Source organism: Aphelocoma coerulescens, chromosome 2 (assembly GCF_041296385.1).
Source record: "Aphelocoma coerulescens isolate FSJ_1873_10779 chromosome 2, UR_Acoe_1.0, whole genome shotgun sequence".
In the NCBI taxonomy this organism is placed as follows: domain Eukaryota; kingdom Metazoa; phylum Chordata; class Aves; order Passeriformes; family Corvidae; genus Aphelocoma; species Aphelocoma coerulescens.
In genome coordinates, this window is record NC_091015.1 from 147671342 (window position 1) to 147686323 (window position 14982).

The 14982-nt window shown below is 41.7% G+C and overlaps 1 protein-coding gene across 26 annotated transcripts in view; it reads left to right on the forward strand.

Annotated features, from left to right (window-relative positions):
- The first annotated feature begins 555 nt into the window (after positions 1-555).
- Positions 556-14982, forward strand: part of RIMS2 (regulating synaptic membrane exocytosis 2) — a 455072-nt gene continuing 440645 nt past the window's right edge. For all 26 annotated transcript variants that reach the window (XM_069005296.1, XM_069005307.1, XM_069005303.1 and 23 more), the window contains exon 1: positions 556-725. In XM_069005296.1, coding sequence (XP_068861397.1) covers positions 556-725 — 170 coding nt within the window. The remainder of the gene's footprint in view (positions 726-14982) is intronic.

Below are 14982 nucleotides of genomic sequence, written 5' to 3' on the forward strand. Positions count from 1 at the left end.
AGCCGCGGCCGGCGGCCGGGACTGGCGCTCGCCCGCTGGGGCTTCCCCTGCTGCGCGCCCCGGGGCGCCGGGGCTCCGCTCTCGTACGGCACCTCCCTCGGCCCCCCCGGCAGCCGCTGCCCCCGTCTCCTGACCCCCCGCCGCTCGCTCCGTCCTCCCTCTCCCCGCCGGGTGCTCGGGGTTGGGATAATCTCGCTCGCACCCAAACCACAGCGCTCCCGCGGCTAATCCTGCCCTCTCCCCTCACCCTCCCCACCCCGCCCCCGGCCCTTCCTCTCCCGGCGCTGCCCTTTCCCCTCCCTGCTCCCCCTGCTCGCCCCCCGGGGCCCCTTCGTCCCCGTCCTCCCGCTGCCGCCGGCGGCCCGGCGGGTGGGTGCGAGGTCGGGGCTGCCGGGCACCCCGCCCCTCCCCGGCGGGGCCGTCATTAGGCTGCCGGTTGATTACAGGGTATTGATTTGTATGTGCTTCTCCCGGCGCCGGCGGCGGCCGCTCCCGCTGGTGCTGCTGGAGTTCGGGCAGCGCTTCCCGTAGCGGCGGCGGCAGCTCCCACCAAACATGTCGGCTCCCGCCGGGCCCCGGAGCGGCCCCGCCGCTCCTCAGCCTCCTCCGGCCCCGCAGCCCGAGATGCCGGACCTCAGCCACCTCACGGAGGAAGAGCGGAAGATCATCCTGGCCGTCATGGACCGCCAGAAGAAGGAAGAGGAGAAGGAGCAATCCGTGCTCAAGTAAGGGCGGGCGCATCCCTTTATCGTCCTCCGGGGCCCACAGCCGCGGAAGTCTCTCCCCCGGCACGGTCAGGGCGGGAGAGAGGAGTCGGGCGGCCGGGGGAGGGCAGGGGTGCTCAGCGCCGGGCGAGTGTGGGGCACGGCGGGGGGGACCCGCGGGAGCGGCCAGAGACGGGGCAGGGCTCGGCGCCTGCCTTGGTCGCGCTCCGCGGGGCGGCTCCGGCTCCGCACGCCCCGGCGCCGGCGGGAACCAGACGCCCAACATGGCCGCACAGGTGCCGTCCTCACCCGGCGTGTGCCATCGGGAGGACGGGGGTGGGTCGGGGCGGCGGTCGGCGCCGCCGGAGGGGGCGGACCGGCAGCATCGGGCCCCGTCCCGGGGGCGCGGCGGGCTCCGCGCCGGCGGCGGCGGCCCTGCCGGGCGGAGCGGCACCGCCGGGGCCTGGGCTCCGGGCGCCTGGCTGGGTGGGTTTGCCTCAGCCGCCATCTTCCCCCGACAACGTGTCTGCCGCCCGCCCCCGCCCCGCTGCTCTTTCCAAGCGTGAGCCCCGGCGCCGGGGGAAGCGGGACGCCCTCCGCCTGCCCGGCGCGGGCATGGGGGCAGCCCCGGCTCCGGCTCCGGCTCCGGCTCCGGCTCCGGCTCCGGCTCCGGCTCCGGCTTCGGCTCCGGCAGCGGCATCGGGAGCGATCCGGCTCGGCACAGGGAGCTGTCCGCAGCTACCCGGCCCAGCTCAGCACCGGGAGCTGTCCACAGCTACCCGGCCCAGCTCAGCACCGGGAGCTGTCCACAGCTACCCGGCCCAGCTCAGCACCGGGAGCTGTCCACAGCTACCCGGCCCAGCTCAGCACCGGGAGCTGTCCGCAGCTACCTGGCCCAGCTGAGCACCGGGAGCTGTCCGCGGCCACCCGGCTTGGCACCGGGAGTGTCCGGGACAGGAGCGCGGGGCCCGGGGAAGTGCGAGCTCTCCCCGTGCGCTGAGCCCCAGCCCCGGCGGTACGCCGGTCTCCTTTGCAGGCGCGGGGGTCCCGCTGCCGTGCACAGCGTGGGTCACGCCCTTCCCCAGTCGGGCTGGCAGACACTGAGTAAAGTCGAGAAAACTATTCTCCCTCCGTGATGGAGTAACCACGCTGACTTCTAATGGCTTAGAAATAAGCAAAGCTGCTGCTGTCGTGGACATGACTTTGATGAGTGTGGTGAAGCTGAAGCATTTTTTTTGTACCAAAATTAGTGTTGTGTCTTGGACATGTTAACTGCAGCTGGACTTTCACACTCAGCACCTGGAAGCTGTCTTCTCAGCTTTAGTTGCTGACTTTGGAAGTCCGTTTCCAAGATTCATTGCATTATTATTAGCATCATATGAACAACTTCAAATATCATTTGTGTGACAGCTCCTAAGTGTTAAGGAGATCTCCTAAAAACATTTCAAAGTCTGTTTAAAAAGGTTTTTTGTTGGGTGAACATTCTGAAGCGTGTCAGTGTTATGTGAGCCACAGGAAATAAAGTGCCATACCTTCTTTTGTCACCACATCTTAGTCTCTTGCTCTACAATTTGTTTGCTATTGGGATGCTTTTATTTTGAGACAATTTAGACTGATTTATTTTATTAAATTCTATGATATAGCAAAATAAATGCAAATGTTTGTCTAAAATTTCTGCACTCTTAAGAATCATTAACAAAGAGGGAAGTGGAAGTTCAGTTGGAAGCTGCAGGAATTCAAGGAATTAAGTTTGCGTTTTAAAAATATACTAATAGCATTACAATTTTAAAGAAAGGTCCTGTCAACTTTTGCTGTGGACAGTAATATTTATGATCAAATATAAAGTACAGTTTCAGTACAGTACTGGGATCAGCTTGAATGGTTAAGCCTGCAAATGAAGAATAAACTATTTTCAAGTAATGGCAAGGTAAAACTGACTTAAGAAGTGAAACAGAATTGTTTTAATTTGTAATACTCAGAATCTTGGAAGCAGACAATGGGCAAAAAAAAAGGTCTTCATCAAATCTAAAGATAAACTTCAGGTGGGGTTTAGTTTCTCATTATGTCTCACTAAAAGGGTCCACTTGAGTTCTGTTTAAGCCTCAAGGGAGAGGGTATGGTGTAGTTTATACATAAAAGATGGCCTAAAGCAGCTCTATTAGGAAAATGCTGTTGTCAATGGAATTTGAATAGATGGCCCACAATATTTTAGAGGATAGTGAGAAGTGAGCTGGTGTCAGATGAATAACTCACCAGTTTCATTTTTCTTAAAATGAAGTGTCTCCTTGAACCACCAGGTACATGTTTATTCTAAAAATATCTGTGGATTTATCAAGCACAGCCCTCCACCAAAGTCATACCATCATCTTTATGTAGATATTACTGAGTTTAATTATCTCAGAGATGTTTTCTTTCTGTCAAAAGAAGAGAAAGAATAAAAAAGAAACCCCCCATGTTTATATGAATGAACTACTGTTATTGCATAGAGATAAATATAGAGCTAAATCCTGCAGTCTTTGTTAAAGTGTAATTCTCCTCGAAGGCAAGCTTCTTTTGAAGTGGAAGGTATTTTTGCCTCAGCAATAAAATTGTGTCATTTCATTCCATGGAGAAATATAGCAGGATAAAAAAAAGATGCTGAAAACAAGAGTTGACATTTAGAGATATTAACACAAGAACTGTTCAAATGTTGAAGAAAGCAGCAAGCATGTATTCCCTCTTTTTTTTTTTTTTTTTATAATTTATGGTGATTGAGTGTCAGTATGAATGGCTAGTCCCTGGGCTCTACTTCCTTTCTCCATTCTATTTCTATCTTGTGTTTTTTCAAATTCTTATGCTGTGCCCACCACTATGGTATTTGAGCATTTTCCAAAAGAGCATTAAGTAGTGTGACTCACATCTGTAATGTGGACTATTTATTCTTTTCCTTTCACTCCCTGGGGTAAATATGTGTGGATTTAAAATAGATGCTTAACTTCTCCTTATCCTTGTTTTACTCTTTTTGGGAAAAGGAAATACAAATGTTATTGAGTTGTAATCTGTAGCAACTAATAGTGATCGGGTCAGCATGAATTCTTGCCAGGATCTGATGGAACATGATGGCATGGAAAGCAGAAGCTTTCCAGATTTGCTGTCTCCTTTGGCCTGGTTTGGTCTGTAAAATATGCTGAGCTACAGTTGTGCACTGTATTCCTGTGGTGGAGCTTCTGCTTTAAAAAGGACGGGTGGAAAACTCTGCTGCTTTGACTGTCTCTCTTCTGGAACTTTTGGGACCCTTGGAGTGCATTTTAAGTGTTACGTACTAGGAAGGTGTCTTTTTGACAAGGTTATTGAATATATTTTTTGCATAATATTTAATATGCATAATGCATGACAGAATGAATTTATGCCTGTACTCTGAGTATAAGTCTTTGCTTTTTTAAGAATATTTACATATTTTCAACCTTTTTCTTTGTGGATGTTTTACTGACTTGGATAGAGCATAGAATTTTTGATGATGACTTTTCCTTTACATTATGCACATCCTTCCTCTTACAAAATCTGGTTTTGTGTGTGTGAGCTTTTTAACAGATTTTAGACAGCACAATGCCTCCATACAGACTGGTTTGTGTGATCAGTCTTGTGCTTTTTTACTTTTAATTTGTACTTTATTTCTGTATTAAATGTATTGAGAGGATGCATACAGGAAAAAAATTACAGGAGACATTAGAATGCTGCCATTATTTATAAAGACTTCTGTTTCAGCCTGTGTGATGTGCATCTACACTTTTGTACTTGAAATATCATGAGTTTCAAACCCTTTGCTGAGCAGTTCTAAAGGTAAAATGCTCAGACTCATAGCTCTGAAAATATATGTATTTTAGCTTTTCATGGGTATGGGCAGTTTGGCCCAGTCGAAGACAAATTTTCCCAAGAGAAATTTTATTATGAAATCATCCAACTTTTCATAGATTTGCAAAGCATTACAGGTTTACCATGAGGTCCTTATAAAAGATTTCTTTTAAAAGTGTGTGTGGATTTGTCAGCTGATTTACCTAAGGGGACAAGAAAGGTGGAAACACAGTGGGATAGCTAGAGGGTGGTGGCTCTCTGTGATCCACCAATGTCAAGTCCAGAGTGAGCTGTAGGAAGGTACAACTGACTGCAGGCTTGTGTGTGCTCAGTTCCTGTGGTAGTGATTGTGCAGGCATGGTAAAAATGGGGTAGCTACACTGACTGACACAAAATCTCTGACAAGCAAACCTTAAGGAAGCTGCACTGTGTGGGCTCTGTATGACACTGTGAGTGAGATGTGGGGCAGGATGCTCACCTGGGGAAGAGGAAGCAGTTGTGATTGATGGCCATGAGTCACAGAAGTGTAAATATCAGACTTACAAAGCTGTTGTACTTTTTTATAAATAATTATCCTACTTGGTAAATAATCAACTCTGATTTGCACTGTCTTAAAAGCATTGTGTGTTTTGGATTTGGATTTCAGAGCTGAAGAGAACAAAGAGAGATATGTGGTGATTATTGACTTTGCTTTTGGAAAATGGAGATATGTATAGGAATTCTGAAAATTTATAGAGTAAGGCAAAAGTATTTGCTTTTGACTAAATAGTAAACTAGGACTCCAGGCAATGTTAGTTAAGCTATGCTTCCATAACTTTGCACTGCATTTTCTCTGAATTTGGAGTGCTGATTAGAACAGTTTGTTGCTACACCACTCATTATTTTGCTCTTGTTTCTGTGCATTATAAAATAAAATGTGGTCAAAGTGACTCTAATAAGTTTATGCAGTATGAAATAAGTGATAGTGAAAGTTACACAAATATGGTTGAAGAAGATACTTGCCCCCTTTCCTGCCCTGCCATGTCCTCTTTCCTTCCTCGTGCCTCATTCCGCTCCCTCGTAATATTCTTTATCATCTCCCCTTTCTTTTGTTTTAATAATTTGTACTGCTTTTTGGGCCTCTCTCAAAATTGTCATTATTCCTTGCTCTTCACTCTTCTCATATGCTTTGACATTTTATACTGTAGATAATACTTGTCAGTTTGTTATGGCTTGTACCATTTGCTCTTACAGAAGACTCAGTGTTTACAATTGTTCTCTAAAGAACCTAACACACTTTTAGGCACTGTCTACAAATGATTAAAGTAATACTTCCTCTTAGTGACTAAGTAGAATATATTTGGAGATTATACAGAGTGGCAGTTACAATAATTATTTGGCTTGATAATGTTTATGTTGAGTAAAGTTTTAGAAGACTGCAGTAGTGCTGATGTTCCCACATTCAAGAAGTATTGGTAGGATGGCTTGGGTGTAGAAAGGCTTGACATCGTATGGGGCTGAGAAATCATAAAACAGATACAGGATTTAGTTAACAAAGAACGCCCAAAATAGACATTCAACACCAGACAGTATGTGCTTTCTGTAATCTTGTCAAATAAATACCTTTCTGCACTTAGTTGGAAAAGAAAAGAGAAGAAAACATTTAATTTTACAGCTAAGAGATGAGTGGAGATCATAATTTTAAGGTGCTGGGACTGTATCCTAGAAAGCCGTGACTGAAATGCAGTGGTCTCTGGAGGTGAGGTTAGGGGACTGAATGGTCCATTCTGGGTTTTGTCTGCATGCATCTCTGAGCTGGGTAACATCTAAATAACTGAGAATGTCAAATAATTGATTTTTCCATTGAACCAATGGCTAATTAGTGTATATATTGTAAGTGTCAAAATACACAGAAGTGATAGGTTACTGCAGAACTGGTGTAAAATGTGTTTTTACCCTGCCAGTGAAGTTTTAAAATACTTGCAATACATTCAAGGTTCCATAATAGGGAGGAAGAAGTAAAATAATAGCTTGAACTTGGAATTTTAGTCCAGTGGAATGGGATTTTCTTTAGCTTAATGCCACCTTTCACCCTTCTGCTTTAGTGGCTTTCTTCAAGTTACATTGTCATATTTATAGTTAGTCAGAATGCTAGGGCAGTTTCTAAGACCATTAGGCCAGCCTTTTCCAAGAAGAATTATTTTAGTGTGATCTTTCCTTTTCCCCCAACGTCTTCACTGATGATGCTTTTTTGACAGAAACTTGGGGAGATAAAACCCCAAGAAATACAAAAAGTGATGACTTCTGATCTCATCTATACCTGTTTTACTGCAAGAGATGTTATACATTAACAATGAGCTTTGAGGTGGGGATGATTTTTTAAGTTAGGTTTAGATCACATGGGCTCTTTTAATCACGTCTTACTATATCAAGGTTAACAGCTACAATTTACCATAGACAACCTAATCTGTCTAAGAGTGGGCAAGTCTTTCTTTTAATTTAAACTCACCAGCCAGAAGAATCTCTTGAAGTGCTAATTGTCTAAAAAGGTCATTCAAAAGCAGTCGTTGTTCAGACAAAGTTATTAGTATTATAAACCTGAAGTTCATATTGACCAATATTGTTTTCAATGCTTACTGAGTTTAGATCTCTTTTGCAGGACTACATGGTGTAACAGGAGGAACTGTTGCATCCTTGAAGTAACTCTCTGTTGAGGGTATGTTATAGTTTATCAATAAATACAGTTTACACCAGATCTGGTAGTGCATTTGTAAACCCCAGTAACTTCATCTCAGGAGTTATTATACTTCTGGTGATACAGTAACATTGAAAAATCAGTGCTGTGCTGAGGAGCTGCTTCTGCAAGATATCATGTGGTGACTCTGTCCTCGTGTAGTTTCTCCAAGCTGTGGTCTTGAATCTGCAAAGGGGTCAGTAAGGATTGAGACTATAAGAGTTAATGTAACAATAAGATTGTACAGGGGAATAGCAGTGCATTTGAGAAGCAAATACATGTAATTTTTGAAGAGTAAGTGTTGAAAGCAATTTCTGCTGTTTTCTGTTATTGGAGGTGGAAGGCAGTTCTTTTATAGGCCTGAATTTAAGTATCAGCTGTCCTCATATTACATGCTTGCAGAGTGGTCTCAGTTGCATTTTGATAAATCAAATTCATGCATTTTGATAGGGGAAAAGTAATAGTCATAATAATTAACTTTATGTATCTATATCTTTAGGAGGTTTTAAGTTTTGATGTGAGGCCATAAAGAATATCTTTGATTTAGACTTTAAAATCTTTTATTAAAAAATTTGGTGAGATATCCTGTCTGTTCTAGAAGGAATTAGTAAGAGTTGAACTTGTGTTTCGACAAGTCTGAGTGCTTCTGTTTAGAAAATTCTTAAGAAAATCTTTAAACTTTAAATAACACATGAAACCTACTATTTTCTTTGTTTACTGTCTCTATGGGATTGGTTCTTCCTTCTTAAATCTTATATGAGGTTGCTTAAATACTTCCTGATGACCTATTCTTTATTTGACATTAATATTTTTAAGGTGAAGCGTTTCTTATAGCAAATATAATATTGCATTTGTACACAGAATATTTAACAGGTCATAGCATTGCTAGGTATTCGATATAACGTGGCATTTTGGTTCTGTGTATTTTTGAGGGCAGACTTTCTTTAGAATGTGTACTATCTTAAGCATATGAAGAACATAAAATGCTTTCACCTTTGAATAAAATTGTGAGTTAGAAGCAGTCAACCTATTTTGGAAAATGTTTTACAACCATCTTTCATATAACTTTTCAGAAATGAGTACTCCAGTGTGTTAGCAAGAAATCTTTTTCCATATAGTGTTTATGTAACTCTTGGTTTATACATTTTTCTGATTACAGAAAGGATGAGTGAGAAGCAATGCTTTTAAAGCTGTTTAAAACCCAGAGAACACATAGAATAATAGAAAACATTGCTGGTTGGGACTTCAACAGGTCTTGCAATTCATCCTTTGCCTCAAGGCATGACCGACTCTTAAGATAGCAGTTCCTGACACTTATTTGCCTAAACTAGTGATTTGCAATTGTGAGACCCCACCTAACCAGTGAAGTACGTAGCGTTCATGGCCAAGGCAAGGGCACATAGCAGATGATGCACTGAATTCAAGACACTCATCTCTGCAAGAGCTGGGTTGCCTATGTAGCAGAAGGTGAAGAGTGGGCCAAGCAGATCTCAGGGTAAAGCTCTTGTGTACAGTATGAAAATTTTACATTTTTTCAAATGATAGGTTACTACTGAAAGGTATGAGAATAATGACTCCACTACTGACTCAATCAGGGATGGAGATTTCTTGAATTCCCTGGATAATTTGTCTGTTACTCAAAGTCCTTATCCTTACCCCTAGAATTTTCCCCTTACTATTAAACCTAAATCTCTTTCCTGCCATTTGCTGCTTGCTCTGTCCCCAATGGAAATGCAATACAGTCTGTTATTTTTCTGTTTGCAGCAACCTTTTCTGTATTTCAGAATATGTGATCATAGCTTCTCCTGTATATTCTCATCATTCCTTTCTGTAAACTCAACAGGTTGTATTTTTTGTCTGATTTTTTTGAAACAGTGTCTAAACCCAGACGCATATTCCAAACAGAAGTGTATGGGGAGAGCATGGGGATAAAACTGTGTCTTGCACAGAACCCTTTCCTTGTAAAGACAGTGTCACATGTGTTTGGGGTTTTTGTTGTGATATAGCACTTACGGATTCATGGTCAGCTTGTGATTCACTATCCCTTCACCATGCTTTTGTGCAGAAGTCTTGTTGGATCAGTCATTCATCATATTGTATTTTGAATTTGATTACCTCAGCTATGCACAGTATTTGTCTTTAGTGCCACTGAGTTGTATCCTGTCTGTATCAGATGCCTCCTATGAATTTTGCATTTGAGTACTTAAATAAAATGCACAACAGCCCTTGGAGCAAGAATGAGGACTTGCCTCTAGATAGGGAGTATCCTAATCACAGAGGTATTTAGGCTTTCTCTTGCCCGTCCATACATTTGCATTCCTGACTGCACAATTTTATGCCTTCATTGTTAGGATGCAGAATAAACTTTTCCAGTGTTGCCCATAACTTGTTCATTTGGGAAGAGAGAGCTGTGTTCAAATCTCTTCCTGATAAAGGAGGTCTTTCACCAACTTGAAAATACATGGCTGCTATATTATTGTAAGGGAAACAGTTGCATCCGCTCCGTATTTATTCAGTAGATGCAAGGTGTTGATTTACAAAAAATTTGACAAAAATTTGAGGTCCCAAGAATACGTAATTACTAGGGGTTCAATGAAAATAAAAAGATGGGTAATGGAAGGGATTGTCCACACTCCTGACTGGGAAAGTTGACTCACACCATTCTACATACCAAGGAGTTCTTCTAAGGGAGAACCAACATTGGCATCAAAATAAATCCATCTTGAGGTGTGAGTCCTCATGAAATCAGTCTTCTTTAAGTTCAGCTCCCGCAGAACTATTAGGTTAATGAAAATCGTTGCCTCAGTTTTGGTATCTTTTTCATTCCCGTGCTACATCATTTAGAGCTTGGATTATGCTATTTGACCCCAGAAATTCTTTGGGATTCTTCTGACAAGATCTGAATACCTACAGAAGAAGATATCCATGTCTGAAATCGCTTCTATTCAATTTGAAGCAAATGGAAATAAAGAGGTGCCTTTAGGATGTGATCCATCTCATCTTAAATTAGACATTTCAAATAGGCCAGATGAATTGCAGAGCCTATTTCTGGCTGTGGACTTAAAAAGAAGATAGAGTGAATATGTCAGATGTAGAGGTCTATCTCACAGACTTCTTGAAGTAGGTAAGTTGAGTCTGCCCTGCAGAATTCTGCCTTTGAGAGTAACTCTTTACTATTCAGTCTTATAAGAATGCCATGGACATTTTCCCTGCTGGCACTGACATTTATGGTTCCCTAGAAGCTGTTTGTCAATCTGCAGATTTTGCTTATATTTCTTTCAATTATTAATTAGGGTATGCTCATTTATCTATAACTTTACTATTTGAGACTCACTACTGGGAACCTGAGTATGCTTCCCTTCTAGACTGTGGTTATTCTTAGGATTTGGTATATTTTTTATACTGAATTCAGAAAGCCTTTGAAGAATGAGATCTAAAGGAAGACCTTGGAATACAAAATCTTTCCAGCATGTGGGATTAAGCATGCCCATCATCAAAAGAACATTGCAAAGAAAACCTTCCTATGCCATTCACCAATAAGAATGATTAACAGATATTTTAAGGTAGAATCTCATAGATGAAGCTAGTCAGATTGCTAGATGGGAATTTACAAAAAGGGTTTGTCTACTACTTGTAGGCTTAAAACAATGTAACATTTAAGACCCAAAGAAAGCTCTATAAACTCAGTTTGAGAGTTTCTTTCCTTAACTCACACACCATCTCTCTTTTACTATGTGTTGTTTTAATGATACTTGGTTAGGTACTGTGTATTTACAAGTTGATATGTCACTTTTGATGGTAGTCTGTTAAAAACATACTGTTGTCTTGCTATGCCTTCTGAATTCGGCATTTTCTTGCTTTAAAAGTCTGGATAAACAGGTATCTATGGAATATGCTGTATGGTATTGAAATCAAATATATTTTTGCTGAATCAGACCCTAAGACAGTTTGGGAGCATGGGTTTTGATTCAGCATGCTTTCCTTAATTTGGCTAGTCATTGTGATTGTGATTCATTTAATTCTGTGTAACCAGCTGCTGCACAGTGAGTGACAGCTAAACCATGTATTATCTAACAGCTAGAAAAATAGCATCACTGTTACGTTATAAGGCTGAGGATTATGCTTTTGTCAAACGTGTTTTCTACTAAAGTTAAAATGCTTCAGGAAAATCTTGCTTTTTTTCAAACTACTTGTAACGTTACAGTAATGAAGTGATGAAATACCACAGTAAACACTATGAACTGTTTAAAATTAAGAACTTAATTTTATTTTATGGATAGAATGAAGCAGATTGTTCTGGTTTTTATTAATGTGTTGGCTTTTCTCAAGTGTTGGTACTACTTCAGAAGATATTTCAAGTGAAGCAGTAATTTAAATTATTTTGTAAAACTTTGCCAAAGATTCCACCAGTTTTTAAAGTTAAGCAAAATCCCAGTATGACTGAAAGAAAACTGTATTTTTACATAGTATCCCTATTTCTTTAAAAAAACTGTATCTTCCAATTATTAAAAATATATATCAAAAAATCCATATATTTTTTTTTTCTGCCCTCTTTATGGTTCATCTGTAAAATTGCAGTAGAGGGTGCTCTGAAGGCACTGGGCCAAGAAAAGGTGCTTTCGGGTTAGAGTACAGAGAAAGCACTTGTTATTTGAAAGCCTTGAATTCTTCTGTCTGCTTGATATCTGAAAATGCAGGTGGCCAAAGCTGAATGGAATTTAATGGGCTATAGCTGAGCACTAATGTACATTTATGTATTTTGAATTTATTTAGTTGTGATTGGAAGATAAATGTTTTTAGCTGCTATGTAGAGTTTACATGAACATGTCTTCTGCAGAATTTGCAGAGTATTCTTGTCTAAAATTTGGTCTGAGTTGTATATTCCTGAGCTTTCTATAACATATTCTCATGTATAGAAGAAAGCTTTATTTGGAGAAAGACAAAATAAACATTTAGTTACATTTTTAACTTTTAGTATGAAAGGTCATATTTGTTCTGCACAAACAAGAGTGATAAAAATTATAGAATTAGTCCATGATAACACTGTGTCCTAACGTAATGTCTCAGAGATAAATAACTATTTCTTAACTCAGTAAGACCAGTTACTTACAAGTAAGAAGTTTGTTTATTAAAAGGAATACGAGTTAAAATAGTGCCTTTGCTTAGATTTATAATTTCGGCTAATAAAATGTTAGTGGTCAAAACCATTCACTGAATCTGGAGTTCACTAGAACTAAGTCATAGTTCCATAGGCAATGATCATGTGGTCATTTTAATAAGTAAAAGCACTGATGTATGTTTTTTCTTGTTATTATTGAAATAATTAAATGATATATTCCTAATTTTGTTCTTAGGTTAAATAAGAAAGAGCAGTTTAGAATTGGTAACATGTTTTGTCACTCTTCATAGCCACAAGGATTTTCTTTGATAAGGGCTTAGGAGTGTTCTATTATAGTAATCCAGAAAAAATTTGTATTTCAAAGGGAGTGCTGGTCCTAACATGAGTAAGACTAAGCATGATGACCTATTTTAAAAGATCTCTTGCCTCCCATTGGGACTGCTGGATTTTGAGCAAAGCTGCCCATAAAAAAGATGTTGGTTTGTGTTAAAAGAGGGAAATTGCCATTAAATATCTTCTATTTGGACATAAGTATCTTTTATTCAGTATTTATAAAGTTGATGAATGGTATTATGATGTGGAAGGAGGTTTATAACAGAGCTCTGCTGTGTCTTTCTATTGCTCAATATGTTTGGACATCATTAGTATCTTTTTTAGGGACTGTTTGAACATCTGCATAATAGTTTTTGTAATAACACCACAGAAATGTATTCTACCCTTATTTTCAGTTTAATAAACTTTTTCTTCAAAAATTTTCTCAGTGTGTGAAACAAAGGAAGGAAAGGAGTTATTGAACTGATGCCCACCAACCCAACTATTCTTTGCCTTTTAATTCACAATTAAGTTCATATTTCCACAATAAATGGAACTTATATGGAAGCATGTAACTTACTAGATTAGCAACTAAAAATGCTGTCACTTCTTTTTCGGTGTGAAGTAAGTATTCGTACTGCATTTATGTGTCCAGGTGTTGGGGTAAAGCTGCAGGGGTGGCAGAAGACACCAAGACCTGCCCTCATTGAGAAAATTGGTTTCAGCCAGCTTCAAAATGGATCTACCACTGCCAAAGTTGTCCATTGTGACACTGCTGGCATCTCTGTGGATAATGTGTAAGAGAAGATAAAAAATCCTGTGCAGCAACTGTGAGAGAGAGCAGTGAGAAAAATATGGGAGAAACAGCCCTGAAGACACCAAGGTCAGTGAGGAAGGAGGGGCAGGAAGTGCTTCCAGGCACCAGAGCAGAGATTGCCCTGCAGCCCATGGTGAAGACTGTGGTGAGGCAGTTGTGCCCTCATGCCAGGGCAGGTGGATGTACCCTGAATGAACTTGGGACCTCATGGAGAGCCCACACTGGAGAAGGCTCCTGGCAGGTATTGCAGCCCTTGGAGAGAGGAACCCACACTGACGCTGGTTTTCTGGCAGGCCTTCTGATTCCACAGGGACCTCGTGCTGGAGCAGGTTGTTCCTGAAGGACTGCATGCTGTGGAAGGGACCTGGAGCAGTTCTTGAGGAACTGTAGGCTGTGGGAAGGACCATGTTGGAGTAGTTTAGTAAGGACTGTATCCCATGGGAAGGACCCCACACTGGAGCAGGGGACAAGTATGAGAAGAAAGGAGTTGCAGTGATGAAGAGCTCTCAACTGACCACAATGTCCCTGCCCCCTCCACCTGCACTGCTCCAAGTGTGGAGGTAGAAGGTTCATAAGTGAAGCTGAGCCTGGAAAGAAGGAAGGGGCAGGGGAGAAAAGTGTTTCTAGATTTTTTTTCCACTGTCCCACCCAGTTGTTAAGTGGCAATAATTTGAATTAATCTTCCAAAATTGGAGTCTGTTTTGCCTGTGATGGTAACTGGTGAGTGATCTCTCTGTCCTTATCTTGACCTATGAGCTTTTCCATCATATTCTCTGCCCCGTCCTGCGGAGGAAGGGGAATGAAAGAATGGCTTGGTGGGGTGTCTGGCAGCCAGCCAAGGTAAATCCACCAAAATATTTATTTAGCAGATATATTTGCAAAGCTTAACTTGAGCTTAGAAACACTACTCTTCCTGGGTCCCTGTGGAATCAATACAGTAAGAAAAAGAGAGACTTCTCCAGAAAACAGATCTGAGAGGCTAAATTGAGCTCCAGAGCCCCAGGCAGTTCCATGCTGTCAGTGCAGCACCTGCAGCTCCATTGCCAGCCCAGCTGCTCCATCCTGCCTCCATGACACCATCTTGGCCCTGGTGCAAGTGTCTGTTGAACTGTCTAGGGAAACTGTTTCGGGGAGGTTAAGCTAATGAAAAAATATTTCCCCCCATCATCACTTTGACAAAGCATCTTTTTAAGCTATAGAAGGGAACTCATCTGATTTACTGTACAGTCCTACAAATGCTGAGCTAGCACAGCTGAGGGGCTGAGAGAGATTAGCTACAGTACTTTTGGAGTCTCTGAGAGAAATGGAATTATTCCACCATTATTTCCACAGTCTGCAAAGACTGGTTGTGTTGCAGTCATTGAGAAAACCAGCAGTCAAATATGTACAAACTAATTTCTGATTTTGAAGTTGCTTTTTAAGGTCTGTGAATCAATGCCACCAAAATTAATGTTCAGAGCCTTTTTGGTGAAGAAAACAAAGAAAA